General features: G+C 47.5%; 1 protein-coding gene across 5 annotated transcripts in view; it reads right to left on the bottom strand.

The window, feature by feature from the left end:
• The window catches only part of Tmem44 (transmembrane protein 44), a 42,822-nt gene that overhangs the window by 8,414 nt on the left and 12,488 nt on the right, over nt 1-21,920 (bottom strand). For 3 of the 5 annotated variants that reach the window (XM_045151179.1, XM_045151178.1, XM_045151177.1), the window contains exons 7-9: nt 19,252-19,398; nt 17,019-17,123; nt 5,110-5,268 (exon numbers count right to left, since the gene is read on the bottom strand). In XM_045151179.1, the coding sequence (XP_045007114.1) occupies nt 5,110-5,268; nt 17,019-17,123; nt 19,252-19,398 (411 nt within the window). The remainder of the gene's footprint in view (nt 1-5,109; nt 5,269-17,018; nt 17,124-19,251; nt 19,399-21,920) is intronic. The other 2 variants (XM_045151181.1, XM_045151180.1) reach the window with 1 other exon arrangement.

The following is a 21,920-nucleotide window of genomic DNA, read 5'->3' on the forward strand; positions in this document are numbered from 1 at the left end:
GCAGGGGAAGCCCAAAGGCGGGGAGAGATGCCATGGTGCTTGAGTTGAATGCCATGAGCTATGTGAATGATGCCATCTTGAGAGGTTAAAGAGCACAGAGTGTGATCCCTGATACCTGAAACCAGATGCTGACTCCCATCCTGGGTTTTTTTGGCTGACCTGGAATTCACTCTGTAGTCTCAGGCTGGCCTCGAACTCACAGCGATCCTCCTACCTCTGCCTCCTGAGTGCTGCGATTAAAGGCATGTGCCACCACGCCTTGCTTGACTCCTGTTCTTTTATCTTTTAGGAGGGTGCTCTGAAGGCATGTGGCAGAAAATCTGACTCACTGTGGTCAATATGCACTGCACCTGTGGCCTGTGGACAGGTTTGGGCCTTAGGCATTTTTCCTTCAAATTCCCATCCTCAGAAAATGTTTGCTGGAAGACTGACAAGATGGCCAGATGAAGTGTACTGGTAGACCAATCTACTAAAAGACAATTTCTGGTTCCTATTCTGCTGCAAATAAACCAAGATGTTTAAGAAACATAGCTTTGAGCTGGATGTGGTGGCGCACACTTTTAATCCCAGCACTTAGGAAGCCGAAGTTGGAAGACTGTCATGAGTTTGAAGCCAGCCTGGGATACAAAGTGAGTTCCAGGTCATCCTGGACTAGAATAAGATCCTGCTTTAAAAACAAACCAACAGGGCTGAAGGGATAGCTTAGCAGTTAAGGTGCTTGCCTGCAAAGTCTAAGGACCCAGGTTGGATTCTCCAGATCCCACATAAGCCAGATGCATCTGGAATTCCTTCGCAGTGGCTAGAGGCCCTGGTGCACCCATTCTCAATCTCTCTCCTTCTCTTTCTCCCTCTCTCTGTCTCTAAGAAATAAGTAAAAAATAAAATATAAACAAACAAACAAAAAAAATCAACCAGCCAGGTAAGATGTACCCAACAGTGTAGTAGTGACACATAAATTATGCAGATAATCAACTCCTCTGTGATTGGAAAAGCACAGATGGAGAGAATTCATGCCTGGTATTGAAAATAAAAACAAAACCTATGGCTTGGAAGTCATAGACCTCAGCTCTCTGTACACATGATGCCCATCAAATAGTCTTCTAAGTGTGTATGTTTAAGCCCTTTGATTAACGCTGTTCTCACTCTTGGTTAGAGAACCTTATTGCAGATGTGGCAAATACCAGAGGGGGGCTGGAGAGATGGCTTAGCGGTTAAGCGCTTGCCTGTGAAGCCTAAGGACCCCGGTTCGAGGCTCGGTTCCCCAGGTCCCACGTTAGCCAGATGCACAAGGGGGCGCACGCGTCTGGAGTTCGTTTGCAGAGGCTGGAAGCCCTGGCGCGCCCATTCTCTCTCTCTCCCTCTATCTGTCTTTCTCGCTGTGTCTGTCGCTCTCAAATAAATAAATTAAAAAAAAAAAATACCAGAGGGACCAAGACTCAGCGGCATGCCGAGGAGAGACGGCGCAGGGCTTAGGACTGGATGAGTCACCTCTATCACACACACCAAGGCTCAGGGAACCTTGCAGAGGTAGTCCCAGAAAGGGTATGCCTGTTGCTCTCACTGCCGGCCAGAGAATTGTCCTTACGGAGCTGGTGGCAGACACAGAAAAGGTATGTCTGTTGCTCTCACTGCCGGCCGGACAAGGACAACTGTCCCTACAGAGATGGTGGCAGCATGGAAAGGACTCAAAACCCATCAAAGTAGAAAATAAGAGGTTGTTGGATGCTCAGCACTCAAGGAGGTTCCTACCAGCCCCTCCCTAGGCTCAGGTGGGGAAGAATGTGAGAGCCTTGGGTTGTGAGGCTGTACTTTGAGGTGCTGTTCCTTTGTCACGCTGAAGTGGTTAAAATACTCCCACAAGACCAGCATGGTTCTGAGCCTATCCGCATCTTGACATGGAGGACTAAGGAGGACAAAAGGAAGGAGGGAACAACACAGAGGAAGGACAACCTTGAAAGAGGAGGGTCTATAGGACATGGAGGCCAGCAGGGTGGGAAGATCATCAAATTACAGTATGTTCATATATTAAAGCTCGTAAAAATAAATATATATATATTACTATTTTATTTATTTATTTGTGTGTGTGTGAGAGAGAAAGAAGTAGATAGAGAGAATGGATGTGCCAGGGCCTCCAAGTGTGGGCAAATGAACCCCAGACACATGTGCCACCTTGTGCATCTGGCTTTAAATTGGGTACTGGGGAATCAAACTCAGGTTGTTAGGCTTTACAAGCAAGTGTCTTAACCACTAAACCACCTCTACAGCCCATAAAGAACAGATTTTTCTTCTCTCCTTTTTTATTATGGGTTTTCAGGTAAGGTCTCCCTCTAGCCTACGCTGACCTGGAATTCACTATTTAATCTCAGGCTGGCCTCAAACTCATAGCAATCCTCTTACCTCTGTTTCCTCTGTGCTGGGATTAAAGGCATATGCCACCATATCTGGAAACCAGAAAAAAAAACCAGAAAAAATATATGCACAAGGTGGCACATGTGTCTGGAGTTTACTTGCAGCAACTGAGGTGCTGATGTGCCCATCCTCCCTCTTCTCTCTCTCAAATACATAAATAAATAATAAATTATTAATGAATAGATTTCTAAGAACAAAACATAGGGTAGGGGATGAATAAGGGCTTCAAATCAGAAATGGTACAAACCAACTACAAGGGCAGATTTCTTAATTTTTTTCTTTTCTTCTCCCCCCCACCAAGGTAAAGTCTCACTTTAGCCCCAGGCTACCTGGAACTTACTCTGTAGTCCCAGCTGGCCTTGAACTCACAGTGGTCCTCCTACCTCTGCCTCCTAAGTGCTGGGATTAAGGGCATGTGCCATCACGCCCAGCTAGGTTTCATAATCAAAACCTTAGTTGGAGAAGGGATAGCAAGTGAGGTGTACTGGTTTTCACAGAGTAGACAGATATTCCAACACCCTCTTCCAAGCCCTCTCGTCCCTGCTCCTCACTGAGCTCACTCTAAAGTGAAGCTCTTTCCCCTTTAGCCACAGACCTTGGCCAAGCCTGTTGTCTCTGGGCTTCCTAGTGTCCTGTACATACTAAGACTCCATCAGAGAAATACCTGAAGAACGACACAAAACTACAGGCTGACAGGTGCACAGTTCCTAAGTCCACGCCAGCTCCCCACCACCATCTGGGCTTCAGGATTGAGGGACACAGGAAGATCAGGGTGATGCACCTCTCATGCTCACCAGACCATGGCCAACTGTGGAGGGTAAGCCAGAGAGGGCTAGGAACAACAGAGGGAGGGAGCTGCTGAATGTGGAGGGGTTGAATTCACACAGGGGCCTTCTGGGTAGAATTGTGACCCATGGAAAGGTGGCTCCAGGGGACTCTCAGAGGAAGAGCCCAGAGGCCTGAGGACAGTTCAGGGAAGAGTGTTAAGTAAGGGCAGGAGATAGCATGAAGCTGTTCAGGCAGGGAAAGGTCTAGAACATCACACTAAGGAATCTGGGCTTTATCCTGCTGTCAGAAGGTTAAGTTTTAGATTTCAGGGTCCAGCACAAGTCTGACAAATTTGGGGACTAAGGAAGGACAACTGATTATTTTACCAAATAAGACTATTAAGAACCAAACCAAGCTGGGAATATTGGTGCACACCTTTAAACCCAGCACTCAGGAGACAGAGATAGGAGGACCGCTGTGCGTCCAATGCCACCCTGAGAATACATCGTGAATTACAGGTCAGCCTGGGCTAGAGTGAGAACTGACCTCGAGAAACCACACACACACACACACACACACACACACGCTCTAAACCCAAATCCGAAACACCACTTACCACTTCTTCTTAGCACTACTTCACGAATGGAATTAAAAGCTAAAAGCTTGGAAGAGCACAAGACTCAGGAAGACAGTCCTTCCCTCACAAAAGAGACGGATGGCCGCCACGTTGTCTTGTTCTTGCCAACCCTCAGGGGAATGGAGACTCTCGTGCTGAATGAAGCTGGGACCTCAGCTCTGGGACCCACAGTAACAGGACCAACCTGAGAGTTAGGCCTGTCCCTCCATCCAAACTGTCACTGCACTCTGTTCAGATGCCAGCCCAGCTGGGCAGCTCACAGCCAGCACCACAGGATGGAGCTGGTGTTCTGTTCCTTGGAGCAAAGAAACTCTTCCATGTCAAATGGGTTGGGGAACACTGAAACATTTTTTCTGGTTTTATTTCTTTTTTCTCTTTCTTTCTTTCTTTTTTTCTTTTTTCTTTTTCTTTTTCTTTTTTTTTTTTTTTTTTGAGGTAGGGTCTCACTCTAGCTCAGGCTGACCTGAAATTCACTATATAGTCTCAGGGTGGCCTCGAACTCACGGTGATCCTCTTACCTCTGCTTCCCGAGTGCTGGGATTAAAGGCGTGTGCCACCATGCCCAGCCTATAATTTTTTTTTTTTTTTGTTTAGGAAGGGACTCACTCTAGCCCAGGCTAACCTGGAATTCAGTATGTAATTCAGGCTGACTTGAACTCACAGGGATCCTCCTACCTCTGTCTCCAGAGTGCTGGGATTAAAGACGTGTACAATAATGCCCAGACTTTTCTGTTTTTTTTTTTTTTAAACATTTTATTTATTTGAGAGAGAAAAAGGTAGGGGGGAGAGAGAGAGAGAGAATGGGTGCACCAGGGCCTCTAACCACTAGAAGTGAACTCCAGATGCATGTGCCACCTTGTGCATCTGGCTTATGCAGGTACTGGGGAATTGAACCTAGGTCCTTAGGCTTTGCAGGCAAGAGCTTTTAACCACTAACCCATCTCTCCAGTTCCCTTTTTCTGTTCTTTAAACAAGTTCTCACTATGTAGCCCAGATTCCCTTGAACTCATGATTCTCCTGCCTCAGCCTTTAGGGTGCTGGGATGGTAGCCTGAGCATGCATCCTGGCTATAACACTGAGACTCTTAAATGTATCATTTATGTGTTCATTTCTGTAGGGCTTGAGTGTGGAAGAGATCCATGATGAGAACCCCCAGCCTTCTCATCATGGGAGGCTCCTTGGAGGATGGCGGCAGCCATGCTGAGCATCATGCAGGTTAGCAAGTGTGAGGTCAGCGAGGCAGGGGAGTGCTAGAGAGACACCTCTGGACACCCGCCCACCAGCCAGGCCTGTACCTCCAGATCAGAGTCAATGGAAGACACCTCGGAGGAGCTGCTTGAAGACACTCGGGCCCGGATGACCTGAACAGGAGGGTATGAGGGGGGCTCCTGCAGGGAGACATCGCCTGTGTTCATCTGTCCATCCCCAGGCAGCCTACTGGCACTGCAGCCTGTCTGCAAGGTGCATGGGAAAGGTCAGGCCAGGAAACCCGGTTGACTTCATGTTTGAACATTCCAAGAATTCACACGTTTATTATTCCAAGGTCACAAAGGGCTGTGTAGAGCAGCATCCACCTGCTCCTCACCCCTCAGCACCCAGAGGATCGTCCACACGCTCCTCAGAGATCACTGTCCACTCGCTCCTCATCCCTCAGTGCCCAGAGGGTCAGCGTCCACCTGCTCCTCATCCCTCAGCACCCAGAGGATCAGCGTCCACCCGCTCCTCACCCCTCAGCGCCCAGAGGGTCAGCGTCCACCCGCTCCTCACCCCTCAGTGCCCAGGGGATCAGCATCCACCCGCTCCTCACCCCTCAGTGCCCAGAGGGTCAGCGTCCACCCGCTCCTCACCCCTCAGCGCCCAGAGGATCAGCGTCCACCTGCTCCTCACCCCTCAGCACCCAGAGGGTCAGCGTCCACCCGCTCCTCACCCCTCAGTGCCCAGAGGATCAGCATCCACCCACTCCTCACCCCTCAACACCCAGAGGATCAACGTCTACCCGCTCCTCACCCCTCAGTGCCCAGAGGATCAGTGTCCACAAGCTCCTCATCCCTCAGCGCCCAGAGGATCAGCGTCCACCTGCTCCTCACCCCTCAGTGCCCAGAGGATCAGTGTCCACAAGCTCCTCATCCCTCAGCGCCCAGAGGATCAGTGTCCACCCGCTCCTCATCCCTCAGCGCCCAGAGGATCAGCGTCCACCTGCTCCTCACCCCTCAGCACCCACAGCCAGCCAGCACTCAGGTTCAATGCTCTCTTCCAGATATTCTATGCAAATGCACTAATGCACATCTATTTCCTTTCCCATACATCCACAAATGGTAGCACATTCTTAGACATTTTATTTTACCCAGCAACATGACTTAGAGGAAGATCCATATCAGAAGTGTGGAGGGCCTTTGAGAATAGCATAGATCTTGAAATCCTTTAACTGGCCATCTACTGAGGACTTTTCTAATCTCTTGCTTTTCTCATCATTGCTGAGTAGAGCAAGTTACACTGAACATCCAAGACTTCAGGGATCTTACAGGATCAAACAGAACTTCTGGATGGTACAGGATGTCCATTTGTAAGCTGGACAGCTATTGCTAAAGACAGTCCAGTGAGGTTTTACCAACTCATGCCACAGCAATGTTTGAAAGAGCAGAGGACGAGTCCAGACGTACAGGAGGAAGATGCTGCTCTATTTACCTGCCTCCCTAAGCTGTCTGTTCTCCAGCAGCAGTGCGGTGCGGTGGGGAACTTCCGTAGAGATCAGTGAAGTCTTACCAGCCGGATTTCCAGAGTCATGCAAGGTTCTGCCACTACAAAACACTTCCAGACACACATGCCACTTTGTGCATTTGGCTTTACATGGATACTGGGGAGCTGAACCCACGATGTCAGGTTTTGCAAGCAGAGGCCTTTAATCTCTGAGCCACCTCTTCAGCCCAACTTCTGGGCTTTTACTAGGTTTTGTGGTCCATACTTGCAACATATGGGAGGTGTAGGCAAGAGGATTAAGAGTTCAAGGTCAGGCTGGAGAGATGGCTTGCCTATGAAGCCTAAGGACTCTGGTTCGAGGCTCAGTTCCCCAGGACCCATGTTAGCTAGATGAACAAGGGGGCGCACACATTTGGAGTTCGTTTGCAGTGGCTGGAGGCCCTGGCGCGCCCATTCTCTCCCACCCCCTTTCTCTGTCGCTCTCAAATAAATAAAAATAAACACAAAATTAAAATAAAAAATATATTTAAAAGAGTTCAAGGTCATCCTCAGCTACATAATGTATTCCAGATCTGGGCTAGATGAGGCCCTGTCTTTAAAAAAAAAGTGGGGAAGGGGCTGGAGAAATGGCTTAATGGTTAAGCCACTTGTCTGTGAAGCCTAAGGACTCAGGTTTGTTACCCCAGGTCCCATGTAAGTCAGATTCACAAGATGGCACATGTATCTGTGGTGGCTGGAGAACCTGGCATGCCCACTCTCTCTCTCTCTCAATCTCTCTCTCTCTCTCTCTGTGTGTATGTGTATGTGTGTTTCTCTCATTCCCTCTCTCTCTGTCTCAAATAATTTTTTTTTTTAAAGTGGGGAGGTGGTGCTGGAGAGATGCTCAGTGGTTAAACATACTTGTTAAACAAGCCTGACAGCAGAGTTTTGTTCCTTGAACCAGCATAAAACCAGATGAAGTAGTTCACACCTCGGCAATCCCAAATGCCCCTATGGCAATGGGTGGTGGGATCAGGAGACTCCCGAAGCTCAGAGTCTGGCCAGCGCAGTAGAAAACAACAAAACAGAACATGGTGGTGCACACCTTTAATCCCAGAACCTGGGAGGCAGATGTAGCTCGATTGCCATGAGTTCAAGACCATGCTGAGACTACATAGTAATTCCAGGTTAGCTGGAGCTAGAGCAAAACCCTACCTCAAAACAACAACAACAAAAAAAAAAAAAAAAAAAAAAAACAAGAAGAAAAGAAACACAGGTGGAAGGTGAAGACCAACACCCTGATGTGTTCTGTCCCCCACACATGCACACACACACCAAAAACAAAACTAAAGACAAAGACGAAGAAAGAGCTGGCGACAAGGGTAGATACTTTCCAAATGCAAATGAAGCGCTGGGTTCAGTCCCTAGCACCACAGAAATGGGGTGTGGTGGCACATCCCTGTAATCTCAGTACTTGGGAGGTGGGAGCAGGAAGATCAGAAGTTCAAGGCTAAGGAGAGAGTCAGTCCCCAGACAGTCAGCGTGTCTAGTGCCAGAAGGTGCTACATAGGCGACTGGGGGAAATGACCAATATCTGTCCAAGCAACTCATGGTCGAACCTACTTAGCAGCAAATAACCTGTTGATGCCCACACAAGTGCAATAGTGGCACACAGCCATGGTGGGGAACCAACTGCTCTTGATTTGGCTAACTGATCCCCTCAGTGGTATGGGACCCATAGCTGGAGCTGGGACACAAGTCAGAACCATATCCAAACATAAGCCCACTCTCCAATATCAAGCTACCATCAATCATGGGCTACAAGAGGGCCTACACCTATTAAACTCTCTATAAAAAATGTAAGGGTTGGGCTGGAGAGATGGCTTAGTGGTTAAGCTCTTGCCTGTGAAGCCTAAGGACCCCAGTTCAAGGCTCGACTCTCCAGGACCCACATTAGCCAGATGCACAAGGGGACGCACGTGTCTGGAGTTCGTTTGCAATGGCCAGAGGCCCTGGCGTGCCCATTCTGTCTCTCTCTATCTGCCTCTTTCTCTCTCTCTGTCCATCTCTTTCAAGTAAATAAAAATAAACAAAAAAAATTTAAAAAAAAAATGTAAGGGTTATCTCATTTGTCCTGGTGCTAACTTACTCTCCGTTGGAGAATCTGCTTCTCTTTTTCAGATAGATGCAGATCCTAAGGAGAGAGCCACCCCATCATACCTCAAAGGGCCCCAGTTGAAACTAAGGAAAACTGGAGAAACAAGCAAGGGTGATGTTTTCCTGATGAACCGGATACCAGCACAAGGGGGAAGGGGACCAACACAGAGAAAAATCAACTCCTACCAAATCAGAGCGCCAGAGCCTCAGAGGCCCCCAACACCTCAGCACTGAAGCAGACCAAAAATGAACCCAACATGGCTTAGGGAAATTTTGTGGAAGAGGGGAAGGAAAGAATGTCAGAGCCACATGTTGGGTCATGACATGCAGAGACATTTATCCTACCCATAACTGGGCTAACTCCACAATGCATGACCCATTTACATCAACAAGGAGGGACCAGTGGGGAGGGGGTAGGCCATGGATGAGCCTAATAATGGTACCAAACTGCCTGTATTTGCTGAATACAAAACTAATTAAAAAAAGAAGAAGTTCAAGGCTATCCTCAACTACATAGTGAGTCTTTAAATGTTTTAAAAGAGAAGCCGGATGAGGTGGCACACACCTTTAACACCAGCACTCAGGAGGCAGAGGTAGGAGGATCAATGTGAGATCAAGGTCACCCAGAGACTATACAGTGAATCCCTACCTCAAGAAAATGAAACAAGGTTTGGAGAGATGGTTTAGCAGTTAAGGCATTTGCCTGCAAAAGCAAAGGACCCAGGTTCAATTCCCCAGTACCCATGCAAAACCAGATGCACAAGTGTCTGAAGTTCTTTTGCAGTGGCTAGAGGTCCTGGTGGATCCATTCTCTCTCTCTCAAATAAATCACTGAAAAATAAATAAATAAAAAATAAATTAAAACAACCACCACCACCACAACAACAACAAAAAAGCTGCATGCCTTTAATCCCGGCACTCGGGGCAAAGGCAGGAGGATGTCTATGAGTTGAGGCTAACCTGGGACTACAGTGAGTTCCAGGTCAGCCTGGGCTAGAGTGAGACCCTACCTGGAAAACACCAATAAATAAAGATAAAGAAGGCCCTGGACTTTCCACTGACCTACTGCACAGGACACATGGATGATTTCTGGAAAGACAACTTCTATGAATTCACCGGGTATGGTGGTTTGATTAAGGTATCCCCCATAAACTTAGGTGTTCTGAATGCTAGATTCCCAGGTGATGGAGATTTGGGAATTAATGCCTCCTGGAGGAAGTGTATTGTTGGGGGCGGGCTTATGGGTATTATAGCCAGTTTCCCCATGCCAGTGTTTGGAAGACTTTCCTGTTGCTATTGTCCACTTTATGTTGGCCAAGGAATGATGTCCACCCTCTGCTCATGCCATCGTTTTCCCCTGCCATCGTGGAGCTTCCCTTGAGCCTGTAAGCTAAAATAAATCTCTTTTTCTCAGAAGCTGCTCTTGGTTGGGTGATTTCTACCATCAATGTGAACCAGACTGCAACAGTAAAGTGGTACCAGGAGTGGGGTTGCTGCTAGACACCTTAACTGTGTGGCCTTGGCTTTTTGGAGCTGATTTTCAAGAGGAATGTGGGAGGACTTGAAACCTTGGCCTAAGCAGTGCTGTAAGTACAGCTTGATGGACTAATCTGGTCAGAGTTAAAAGACCTGAATGCAGTAAGAACTATGTACTGTGAGGTTTGGCTTATGAGGGTGAGAAAGCTTTGCCTGGACTAGGCTAGCAGTTTGTGTGAGAAGCTTGCTGTTATGCCTGGGTCCTGAGAAGTCTGTGCAGGGTTGCTTTGTGTAGCAATAAACTGGAGTGAGCAGAGGGATATGGCACAGAAAGAAAAATCTTTGGGTAAACTACTGCCCGTTCAGATGCAATTGAGAGATTATAACCTTTGAGATTGGGCCAGCTGACCTGCACGGGGGCAACAGGAAGAATGTAGACTCTTTTGAAGGGGCCTGAGTGCTCAAGGAGTAAACTGTTCTTCAAAGTCTACTTTATTTCCCCCCTGGATTAACAAATTGGCACCCTACCTGGTATTGAGGAGTATAAGAAATGCAGGAAAGAGAGGGTCATTGAGTTGGCAACATGGTCTTGTGTTTTGGAAATGGCCATGGGCAGTGTGAAGCAGGTTTGTTGGATGCCTGCATGGAGACCCCATGGGGCCATGAGGATGACCCATGGATTACAGTGGAGACCCAGTGGAGACGCTGGGACCACAAGAGCTTCCCCTCAAGCCTATAAGCCAAAATAAATCTCTTTTTCCCACAAGTGGCTCTTGGTTGGGTGATTTCTGTCAGCAGTGCGAACCTGACTGCAACACCGTGTAACCCTCAGAAGGAGATATGTCCCCCTGAGGGTCAGTGCCCTGTCCTGTCAGCTGGGGTAGTGTTCTGTGACATGGGAGGTAAGTGCCTTGGCTCCACATCAGCTGAGTGCAGAGTTCCCTGTGAGTCAGCAGGACACACAGATGGAGTCCACAAAGAACAAACTCAGGGTAGGTGTCACCCTACTGCCCTCAGGGGTGGGTGGGAACAGGAGCATGTGGGTGGGGTGGTGCAGCGGGTGGCTCCCGGGCCTGTAATCACCCAGGGCAGCCCACACCCTCGTCAACAGATGACAAGGAGCTTTCAACTCTTCCCAGTGAGAACGAGAGTGCCGGTCCACTGGCCCAGCCTCTGCCCCTCTCCTGGCTCAGGCTGAATGGGTGAGCTGTGCCCGGCAGCTCCTTCAGTCTCTAGGATCAGAGCTCAGCGGGGAGGATGCACTGGTCATCAGCTTCCAGATAACTGTCCAGGCAAGTCAACATCAGCACATGGGACCAACAGGGTACCTGTGTTCCCATGACCTTGCCCACCAGGACATGCCCTTTGATAATGGAAAACAAATAAAATTACTTTACCTCTCAGAGCCTCAGACCTGGAATTCATCATGTAGTCTCAGGGTGGCCTCAAACTCACAGTGATCCTCCTACCTCTGCCTCCCATGTGCTGGGATTAAATGCATGCACCACCATGCCTGGCTGAGATTTCCATTGTTTTTGATTTTGATTTGGTTTTGGTGTGATTTGCTTTTATTCTTCTAGAGCTAAGCAAATGCTCCACCACTGAATGTAACCTCAGTCCTCCAATGGCTGTTTTTTTAAATTATTTATTTATTTATGAGAGAGAGAATGGGTGCACCAGGGCCTCCAGCCACTGCAATGAATTTCAGATGCATGCATCACATTGTGCATCTGGCTTACACGGGTACTGGAGAATCAAACCTGGGTCATTGGCCTTCACAGGCAAGTGCCTTAAGGACCAAGCCATCTCTCCACCACCCCCTTTTTTGAGACAGGGTCTCTGTGTTGCCCAAGTTGGCCTCCAATTCCTGGGCTCAAGTGAACTTCATGCTTGAGCTTTCTCAGGTGTCAGGTGTGTACCTCAATTGAAAAGAAGCTCCAGGGACTTAGGTGATGCATGCATCTGGAGTTCATTGCAGTGGCTGGAGGCCCTGGTGTGCTAATTCCCTCTCTCTCTACCCAACTCTCTCCCCCCTCTCTCTCAAATTAATTAATTAAATTAAAAATAATAAAAGAGGCTCCAGCTGCTTTATTTGATAAACTAAAATAAAAAAATCCCGGCATGGTCTTGCATACCTGTAATCCCAGCACCCAGGAGGTGGCGGCAGGAGAGTCAGTTTAAGGTCATCCTCAGTCATCTATCACGTTTCAGACCAACCTGGGCCACATGAGATCCTGTCTCTAAATAAACAGGTGCTTAAAAATAGAAGCAAGTCTAAGCCTGGTGTGGTGGTGCATGCCTTTAGTCTCAGCATTCAGGAGGCTGAAGGAGGAGGATTTCCATGAGTTTGAGGCCAGCCTAGGACTACATACTGAATTCCAGCTTAGCCTGTGCAAGAGCCCTACGTCGAGAAAATAATAATAATAATAAGAGTGCCTACTTCAAAGAGTTGGGTGTTTTGTTTGTTTGGTTTGGTTTGGGTTTTGAAGGTAGGATCTCATTCTAGCCCAGGCTGACCTGGAATTCACTATGGAGTGTCAGGGTGGCCTTGAACTCACAGTGATCCTCGTACCTCTGCCTCCTGAGTGCTGGGATTAAAGGTATGTGCCACCATGTCCGGCTCAGAGAGGTTTTATGAGAATCTGTAGTTAATAAGTATAAAGAAACATTCAGCCGGGCGTGGTGGCGCACGCCTTTAATCCCAGCACTCGGGAGGCAGAGGTAGGAGGATCACTGTGAGTTCAAGGCCACCCTGACACTCCATAGTGAATTCCAGGTCAGCCTGAGCCAGAGTGAGACTGTACGTCGAAAAACCAAAAAAAAAAAAAAAAAAAGAAAGAAAGAAAGAAAGAAAGAAAAGAAAAGAAACATTCATGCAGTGTTTACTTACAGTAAGAAAATGCACACATAAGTACAGATCGAGGTCAAGATCTGAATCCTGCCTCTATTATGACCTTAGGCAAGTTGCTTACCTCCTCCTTGCCCACTTCCTTGTCTGTAAAATGAGAATAATCCCTCAAGGGTTGGCAAGGAGGGTAAAAGAATTAACGTCTGGGAAAGTTTTAGGCCAACAGCATCTCAGTGTTGGCTGTACTGCTCTCTGAAAGCCAGGCAAGTAGCAAGTCCAGCAAGCAGGCTGCTGGGGGAGAGGTGCTCTGAGGGAGCTGGCTTCTGGACCAGGTTAGCGGGGTCCCCCGCCTCACAGAGGTGTCTCCCCTCCTGGTGAAGTCAGGAGGAAGAGGACAGTTAGAAGCAGGTGGGCTTCAGCATTGGAGAAGGTGAGTGGACCACGTTCCTCATGTGGCGGCTTCCTGGAGGAAGCCCACACCACACTGAGGTATGAGGTTGGTAAAAGTCAACACAGTTTTGTACTGCCCTATTTTTTATTTGTTTTAAAGTACTGAAAATGGAATCTGGGGCCTCAACATGCAGGCTAACCATGTACTCTACTACTGAGTTACATCCTAGAGTCTACCCCAGCAAAGTTTCTGAAAGTTCTTTTTCACAAATTCTGTTTTGCTTTTTTAGAAACTGTTTAGTGCACAGAGCTGGGGAAATGGCTCAGGGGCTAAGGGTGCTTGTTCGTAAAGCCTTATGGCTGGGCTCAATTTCCCAGCACCCATGTGAAGCATACAGCATCTGTGAAAAAGTGGCATAGGCATCTGGTGTCCGTGTGCCATGGCAAGTGATCTGTGTATTGAAGGGTGAGGAGCATGTGTGTGTATGCAAGTGCACACACACACACACACACAAATAAATAGATACTATTTTTAAAAATTGTCAAATGTTGAGCCAGGCATGGTGGTGCACCTCTTTAATGCCAGCACTCAGGAGGCAGAGGTAGGAGGATCGCTGTGAGTTCGAGGCCACCATTAGACTACATAGTGAATTCCAGGTGAGTCTGGGCTAGAGTGAGAACCTACCTTGAAAAACCAAACAAACAAAAAATTGTCAAATGTAGCCAGACATGGTGGTGCATGCCTTCAGTCCCAGTACTGGGGAGGCAAGGTAGGAGGGCTGCTATGAATTCGAGGCCAACCTGAGACTGTCTAGTGAATTCCAGGTCATCCTGGGCTAGAGTGAGACCCTACCTCAGAAAAAAAAAAAAAAATGTCTGGTGCAAAACTCTGGCCAGATGCTGCCAAAGTACCCTCTGCCCAAAGACTTCCCTTCCTCCCGCTCTTCTTCTTGCCCTTCTGTTAGAAGAGCAGCTCTGTGGACTTCGTGAACACAGGCTCTGCCTCTGTTTCATTTCATCACATGCACAGAGAGTCACTCAACCCCCGAGGAACACAACAAACGTAAGACTCAAAGCTGCCATGTAGTACATATTGTTAATCCCAGATCTCTGGGAGTTTGAGACCAGCTTGAGGCCACAGAATGAGTTCCAGGCCAGCCAGGGATAGAGAGTGAGACCCTGCCTCAGAAAAAAACAAACAAAAAAGAAACAAAAACAAAACTAAACCTTAGTCCTCTGGCCCATCCAAAATCTTTCAAACACCAGGGTCCTCTGTACAGCTGAGCAAGGGCCACACCACTGCCATTTAAATTGCAGCTCTGCTAAGGGCCCAGACCTCCCTTGTCATGGGTTCCAGGAGAAATCTGGATAGAAAGGGACAGTGCACAGAAGTGAAACAGGGGCTGGAGAGATGGCTCAGCAGCTAAAGGTGCTGGCTTGCAAAGCCTGACTGTCTGAGTTCAATGCTCCACCACTCATGTAAAGCCAGATACACAAAGTGGTGTGTGTGTCTGCTGTGTGTTTGCGGTGGCAGGAGGTTCTGGGCGCCTACTCTTTCTTTCTGTCTCAACTACATAAATAACAGAAGAGAGACTAGAAGGGATTAAATGGATTTGATGGGGAAGGAAGGGTGGTGGGAAGAAATTATGATTGTGGTATATTGTCTGTATGGATAGAGGTTGCCAATAAAAAGTTTTAAAGCCAGGAGGGGTAGCACACACCTTTAATCTCAGCCCTCAGGAGGAGGATCGCTATGAGTTCGAGGCCACCCTGAGACTACATAGTGAATTCCAGGTCAGCCTTGGCTAGAGTGAGACCCTACCTTGGAAAAAAAAAAAAGCATTATTTTATTTTAATATTTTTAAATTTTTTGTTAATTTTTATTTATTTATTTGAGAGTGACCCAGAGAGAGAACGAGACAGATAGAGAGAGAGAGACAGAGAAAGAGAATGGGATGCCAGGGCTTCCAGCCATTGCAAATGAACTCCAGACACGTGCATTCCCCTTGTGCATTTGGCTAACGTGGTTCCTGGGGAATCGAGCCTCGAACCGGGGTCCTTAGGCTTCACAGGCAAGTGCTTAACTGCTATGCCATCTCTCCAGGCCCCTAAAAACATTTTTTAAAGTGCCAGCCAGGGCTGGAGCGATGGCTTAGTGGCTAAGGCATTTGCCTGCAAAGCCTAAGGACCCAGGTTTGATTCCCCAGGACACATATACGCCAGATGCATAAGTTGGCACATACACCTGGAGTTTGTTTATAGTGGCTAGAGGCCCTGATGTGCCCACTCTCTCTCTTTTTTTCTATCTCTCTGCCTCTTTCTCTCTCTCAAATAAATAAAATATACATTTTTTTTAAGTGCCAACTAGGGGCTAGAAAGATGGCTTAGTGGTTAAGATATTTTCCTGCAAAGCCAAAGGATCCCAGTTCGATTCTCTAGGACCCACATAAGCCAGATGCACAAGGTGGCACATGTATCTAGAGTTCATTTGCAGTGGCTGGAGGCCCTGGAGCACCCATTCTCTCTCTCCCCCTCTCTCTCTTTCTCTCAAATAAATAAATAATAAATTTTTTTTAAAGTGCCAACTATGTACACTTTTCTGTGTAATGGCAATTCACATTTATACACAGGAGGTTGGTCCCAAGCCAAGTATTACAACAATTTAAAGCACTATTTATTCATAACATGAACTTCACCTTTATAAATGAGATGTCCATGAGTGCATCAGGAAGGGACACTTGGTCTCTCCCTCTCTCTGTTTTTATTCATTTATTTTTACTGTATTTATTCATCTGAAATCAAAGAGTGTGAGAAAGGAAAAGAGAGCATGGATGCACCAAGGCCTGATGCCATTGCAAATGAACTCCAGATGCAGGTGCCACTTTGTGCATTTGGCTTTATGTGGGCACTGGAGACCTGAGCCCAGGCTGGCAAGCTTTGCAAACAAGTGCCTTGAAGCATGAGCCATCTCCCTAGCTGACTCTCAGTGTATGAAAGATACACTGAGCATGTTGTCCTTCCCCCTTCCCTAACTCGCCTCTTCATGCCCCATGCCCCAGACCCATCCCGTGTTCAGCCTGAAATGGTTTAGAATACTCGGCCGTCTGGTTACCTTCTTGAGCCACACTTTCCTTGTGTGCGTTTCTGAGGCAGGGTCTCACTCTGGCCCAGGCTGACCTGGAATTCACTATGTAATCTCAGGCTGGCCTCGAGCTCACAGTGATTCTCCTACCTCTCTGCTGAAATTAAAGGCATGTGCCATCACACCTAGCAAGCCACACTTTTTGTGTGAGAACTTCCATGTACAAGTAAGAGTTACCTTTTTTTTCTTTTTCTTTTCAATTTTTTTTAATTCACAACTTCCATGATTAGAAAAAATATCCCATGGTGATGCCCTCCCTCTCCATCCTTTCTTCTCTGAAACTCCATTCTCCATCACAACCCTTCTTTTGTTACTTTTCTATCAGTTTGACCCATAGTCATCAGCCTCAGCACCCAAAAGGGTAGGAGGAAAAGATTTTATTTCCTCCTCTGTGGGCCCATACTGCAGCTTTGGAGATCTCTTTACAAGGTAGCTAAAGGATCACCTCCTCCAGGAAGCCTCCAAGGACTGCTTCCCGCCCTCTGGACACCGAGCTGTGTCCCAGAACCACTCACCTGCTGCACAGGCTCAATGGTCAGCTCCAGGTACCGACTGACTGCCGTCATTGACCTCAGTGGCCTGCAGTGTGACCAACTGGTGAGAGGCACCCAGTCTGAGTTCTTCCAAAGACAGACAAGGAGATAAAAAGGAAATTTAAAGTGAGGAGGTGTTTTCTAAAAACAAGGTCTCATTTTATTTCAAAGAACCCATGGGCATTTTGCCTGGTGTCTTTGTTTCTTAGGACACATCTTTCTGCTTCCTATGAGATGTGCCTTTTCTCTCTTTAAGATCAGTGGTTCTCAAACTCAATAGTGTGGTGGAATCAACTGAAGACTTTCTATAAATAACAGAAGCTTGGTCCCTCCACCCATGTGTTGGGCTTTCACTGGCATACAGACTGGGCACTGGCTAGCTTAAGAGCTTACCAGGAAACTCCAAGATGCTCCAGGCTTGGGAGCTGTTGCCAAGCAGTGGGGGTGAGACTGAGGATGCCAGTTTCTGGGATCCACACTGAGTTTTAGAGTGGAGATGCCAGGGCCAAGGCATAGATGTATATGCCCATAAGGTTCCTAGATGGGGCCCCACACTGTAGGATTAGGGCAGGCAGAGATCCACAGGCTCTGACTTCCCAGGGCACAGCCAGAAGACACCCAGAACTCTACACTGAGCTTCCCACTGAGGCACAATGTCACCACAGTGTGAATGGGAGGAAGTAAATTCCCCCTGGGAACTTCCTGGAATCCCCTTCCTTTGTTATATGCAATAGTCTGAGTTTGTCAACCCTGACTGCATTGCTAAGCTTAGAACATTCAGAGAAGCAGTGTCACTTTGCCTGTCCATACCCATCCCTTCCCCAGTTCACACCTCCATTCCCACTCTCCACAGAGGATCCCAAAATTAGTAAGGGGAGAGGCAGCTTCTATCTCCAAGTCCTCACTTGCTTGCTTCCTTGTGTTGTGAAGCACATTCTCAGTGTTTGGGAATCAAGATCTTCTGGTGAGGACAAATTGGTTGGGTCAGAATAAGTTCTTATTACGTGTAGCTGTCACCTGACTGAATCAAGCTCAAAGGAGACAAGGCACCGGAGATACAGAAAACTTGTTTAGGGGACAACCCGAACTGCAGAAATAGAGACAAACACTTGCCTCAACATACTGACTTCTACTCCTGGCATGACACAATGTAAAGGTTGGACATTATTGTTACAGTTGAGTTGTGACCAAACACTGACCATTATTGTCATAGTTAAGCTGCAGTGGCCACAAACAGCGAATGGGTCCTTGGGACACAAAATGAACATCCAGATTCACAAAGGCCAAAACATGATGTCACCACAGCTCTGTCAGGAGGTGACATAACACTGACGTCAAAGACACTAGTGAAAGTAGGAATGCAGACTTTATGAACTACGAGTGGGAAAAAAAAAATCACATTGTTTTAAAATGAAGGAATCTGGTTTGTGTACTATGGGGATGCAAGTCTGCAAGTAGATTTGTCACACAGCGAGTATGTCACTCTTCTGTCTACTCTGCTGAAAATACGTCAAGTGTTTTAAGTGATTTAAAAATACCCAAAACAAGTTGAGCATGGTGGCTCACACCTTTAATGCCAGCATTCAGGAGGCCGTGGTAGGAGGCTTGCCTTAAGTTCAAGGCCACCCTGAGACTACATAGTGAATTCCAGGTTAGCCTGGGCTAGATAGGGCAAGACCCTACCTCAAAAAACAAAAAAAAAAAACCAAACAACAACAAAAAAAAACAACCCAAAACTTTAAACAAAATCTTGAATTCTAGGTCAGTCTGAGCTAGAGTGAAGCCCTACCTTGAAAAACAAAAATTGGACCTGAGAAAATGGAGGAAGCCATTGCATTCAGGGTCCCTTTAACTTTGGACATAAAAAGAGTTTGGGGCTGGAGACATGGCTTGTTAAGGCACTTGCCTGTGAAGCCTAAGGACCCAGGTTTGATCCCCCAGGACCCACATAAGCCAGATGCTCATTGTGGTGTATGCACCTGGAGTTTGTTTGCAGTGGCTAGAGGCCCTGGCACACCCATTCTCTCTCTCTCTGCCTCTCAAACAAGGAAACACATAAATAAAATATTATTTTTTAAAAAGTAGTTTTAAGGGTATAAGCCTGAAAAGACTTCCAGAATTCCCAGTCCCTATTTCTTGTCAAAGCTTCCTGCCTCTGTCCACCCATGCAGTAAACACATTGGAAGGACCCCAGAAGGTTTCTAGCCATACAGACCTTATACTCGGACATAGCCTCCCAAGTTTCTTCCTCTTTTTCTGCACAGGTCAGAAGGGATTGGGTGTCAAGGCTCTCCCTGGCTTCAGAGGCAAATCCGAAGGCTCGCCTCATCCTGCTTTTCATCACACATGACAGGAAAATGATCTGAGATGCGGAAGTTAAGGTCCAAGGAAGTGGAGAATAGCAGCCTCCCAGGGCTTCCCGTCACACCCCACTGGCCTAAGCAGCCTACCCCTGGGTTCTTGATCCTCTGCCCAGTGAGTCTGCCTGGATCTGGGCCCAGCTTACATAGCATATCTGAGCACAGGGCCTGGTCAGCCTTTACATTTCTGACCCCTGATAAATGCATCTTTTCCTAAGTCCCTGGCTTTAGTGTTCCCAAAACTCATGTCCACCTGGAACCTCAGACTGTGACCTTCTTTGAAAAGATGGTGTTTTGCTGATGCATCATAGTGGGGTAGACTACATCTAATGACTGGAGTCCTTATAAGAGGAGGGAGCAGAGATACACAAAGGGAAGACAGAGGAAGAGCTGAAACTATGAGGCCATGCAGGCGAGGTGGTGCACATTTGTAATCCTAGAACTCCAGAGGCTGAGGCAGGGATCTCGAGTTCAAGGCCAGTCTCAGCTACATAATTAGACCATGTTTAAAAAAAAAAATGACTGGAGTTTGCAGTGGCTGGAGGCCTGGCTTGTCCATTCGCTCTCTGTCTGTTTCTCACTCGCAAAAAAAAGGGGGGCTGGGAAAATGGCCTAGCAGTAAAGGCATTTGCCTACAAAGCCAAAAGACCTAGGATCGATTCCTCAAGACCTTCATAAGCCAGATGCACAAGGTGACATGTTCATCTGGAGTTCTTTTGCAGTGGCTGGGGTCTCTGGCATACCCATTCTCTCTCTCTATCTCTGCTTCTCTCTCTCTCTCTCTCTCTTTCAAATAAATAAAATAAAATAATTTTTAAAAAATAAAATAAAAATAAGGGGCTGGAGAGATGGCTTAGTGATTAAGGTGCTTTGCCTGTGAAGCCTAAGTCCCCAGGCTTGATTCCCCAGAACCCACATTAGCCAGATGCACATAGCGGTGCAGGCATCTGCAGTTCATTTGCAGTGGCCAGAAGCCCTGGTGTGCCCATTTTCTCTTTCTCAATAAATAAGATTTTTTTAAATTTAAAAATAATAAAAAAAATAAACAGTAATAAGGCCACAAGCTAAAGCACTCTTGGAGCCACAGGAAGCCTGATAGGAGGGACATTTTTTTTGTTTGTTTGGTTTTTTGAGGTAGGGTTTCACTCTAGCTCAGGCTGACCTTGAATTAACTATGTAATCTCAGGGTGGCCTCAAACTCACGGTGATCCTGCTACCTCTGCCTCCCAAGTACTGGGATTAAAGGCATGTGCCACCACGCCCAGCTTGTTTTTTTTTTTAAATTTTAATTTATTTGTTTATTTATTTGATGGAGAAAGAGGGAGACAGAATGGGCACATCAGGCCCTCCAGCCACTGCAGATGCATCCCAGACACATGCACTCCCTTGTGCATTTTGCTAACTTGGGCTCTGGGGAATCGAACCTGGGTCCTTTGGCTTTGCAGGCAAACACCTTAACCACTAAGCCATCCCTCCAGCCCCCATTTTTTTTTTGTCGCACTTCCAGGCACTTTACACCCACACACCCACCACCACTACAGCGGCGCTGCCGACACCCTCCTCCAGCTCGCTGGCAGAGCTTGGCCTGCCCTTGCAAAGCTCACCCAAGGTCACTGAGGGGTGACAGCACATCAGCAGCACCCCAGGCGCCTCAGGAGCTGGTCAGGATCAGCAGCCACGACCAAGGGCAGCGCTTGGCCAGCTTTGGTCTCCACACCCGCAGCAGAGCAGCAGGGAGGGTGGGAAAGAGCCTGTGTGGAAGGTCAGCCTGCAGAGCCCTCTCTAGCTCTGGGAGGAAACCCCGCCAGGGAGGAGGATCAAGCGCTCCCAAGGGCAAGATCCACAGGGAGGTGATTCTTGGGAGGAAGCAGAACCGATCCTGGGGCTGGGGCCTTTCCAACTCACTCCCACTTCTTTGTTTCAGAGAATGCTGGGCAAGAGCCTTTTTTGTTTGTTTGCTTGTTTGTTGTTTTGTTTTTCAAGGTAGGGGCTGAGGCTGGCCTTGAACTCACAACAATCCTCCTGCCTCAGCCTCCTGAGTGCTGGGATTAAAGGCATGTACCACCACGCCTGGCTTTCTAAATAATATTTTATGGAGGCTGGAGGGATGGCTTAGCGGTTAAGGCACATGCCTATAAAGCCTAAGAACCCTGTTCGATTCTTCAGGTCCTACATAAGCCAGATGACATGGTGGTACATACATCTGGAGTTCGTTTGCAGTGGCTTGAGGCCCTGGCACGTCCACACTCGCTCTCTCTCACTCCCTCTCTCTGTCTTTAATAAATAAATAATATTTTAGGGCCGGGCATGGTGGCACAAGCCTTTAATCCCAGCACTTGGGAGGCAGAGGTAGGAGGATTGCCGTGAGTTCGAGGCCACCCTGTGAATACATAGTGAATTCCAGGTCAGCCTGGGCTAGAGTGAGACCCTACCTCAAAAAACCAAAAAAAAAAAAAATTAATAATAATATTTTATGGGGCCTGAAGTGATGGCTTAGTGGTTAAAGCACTTGCCTAGGAAGTCT

This window comes from Jaculus jaculus, chromosome 5, assembly GCF_020740685.1.
Source record: "Jaculus jaculus isolate mJacJac1 chromosome 5, mJacJac1.mat.Y.cur, whole genome shotgun sequence".
Taxonomy (NCBI): domain Eukaryota; kingdom Metazoa; phylum Chordata; class Mammalia; order Rodentia; family Dipodidae; genus Jaculus; species Jaculus jaculus.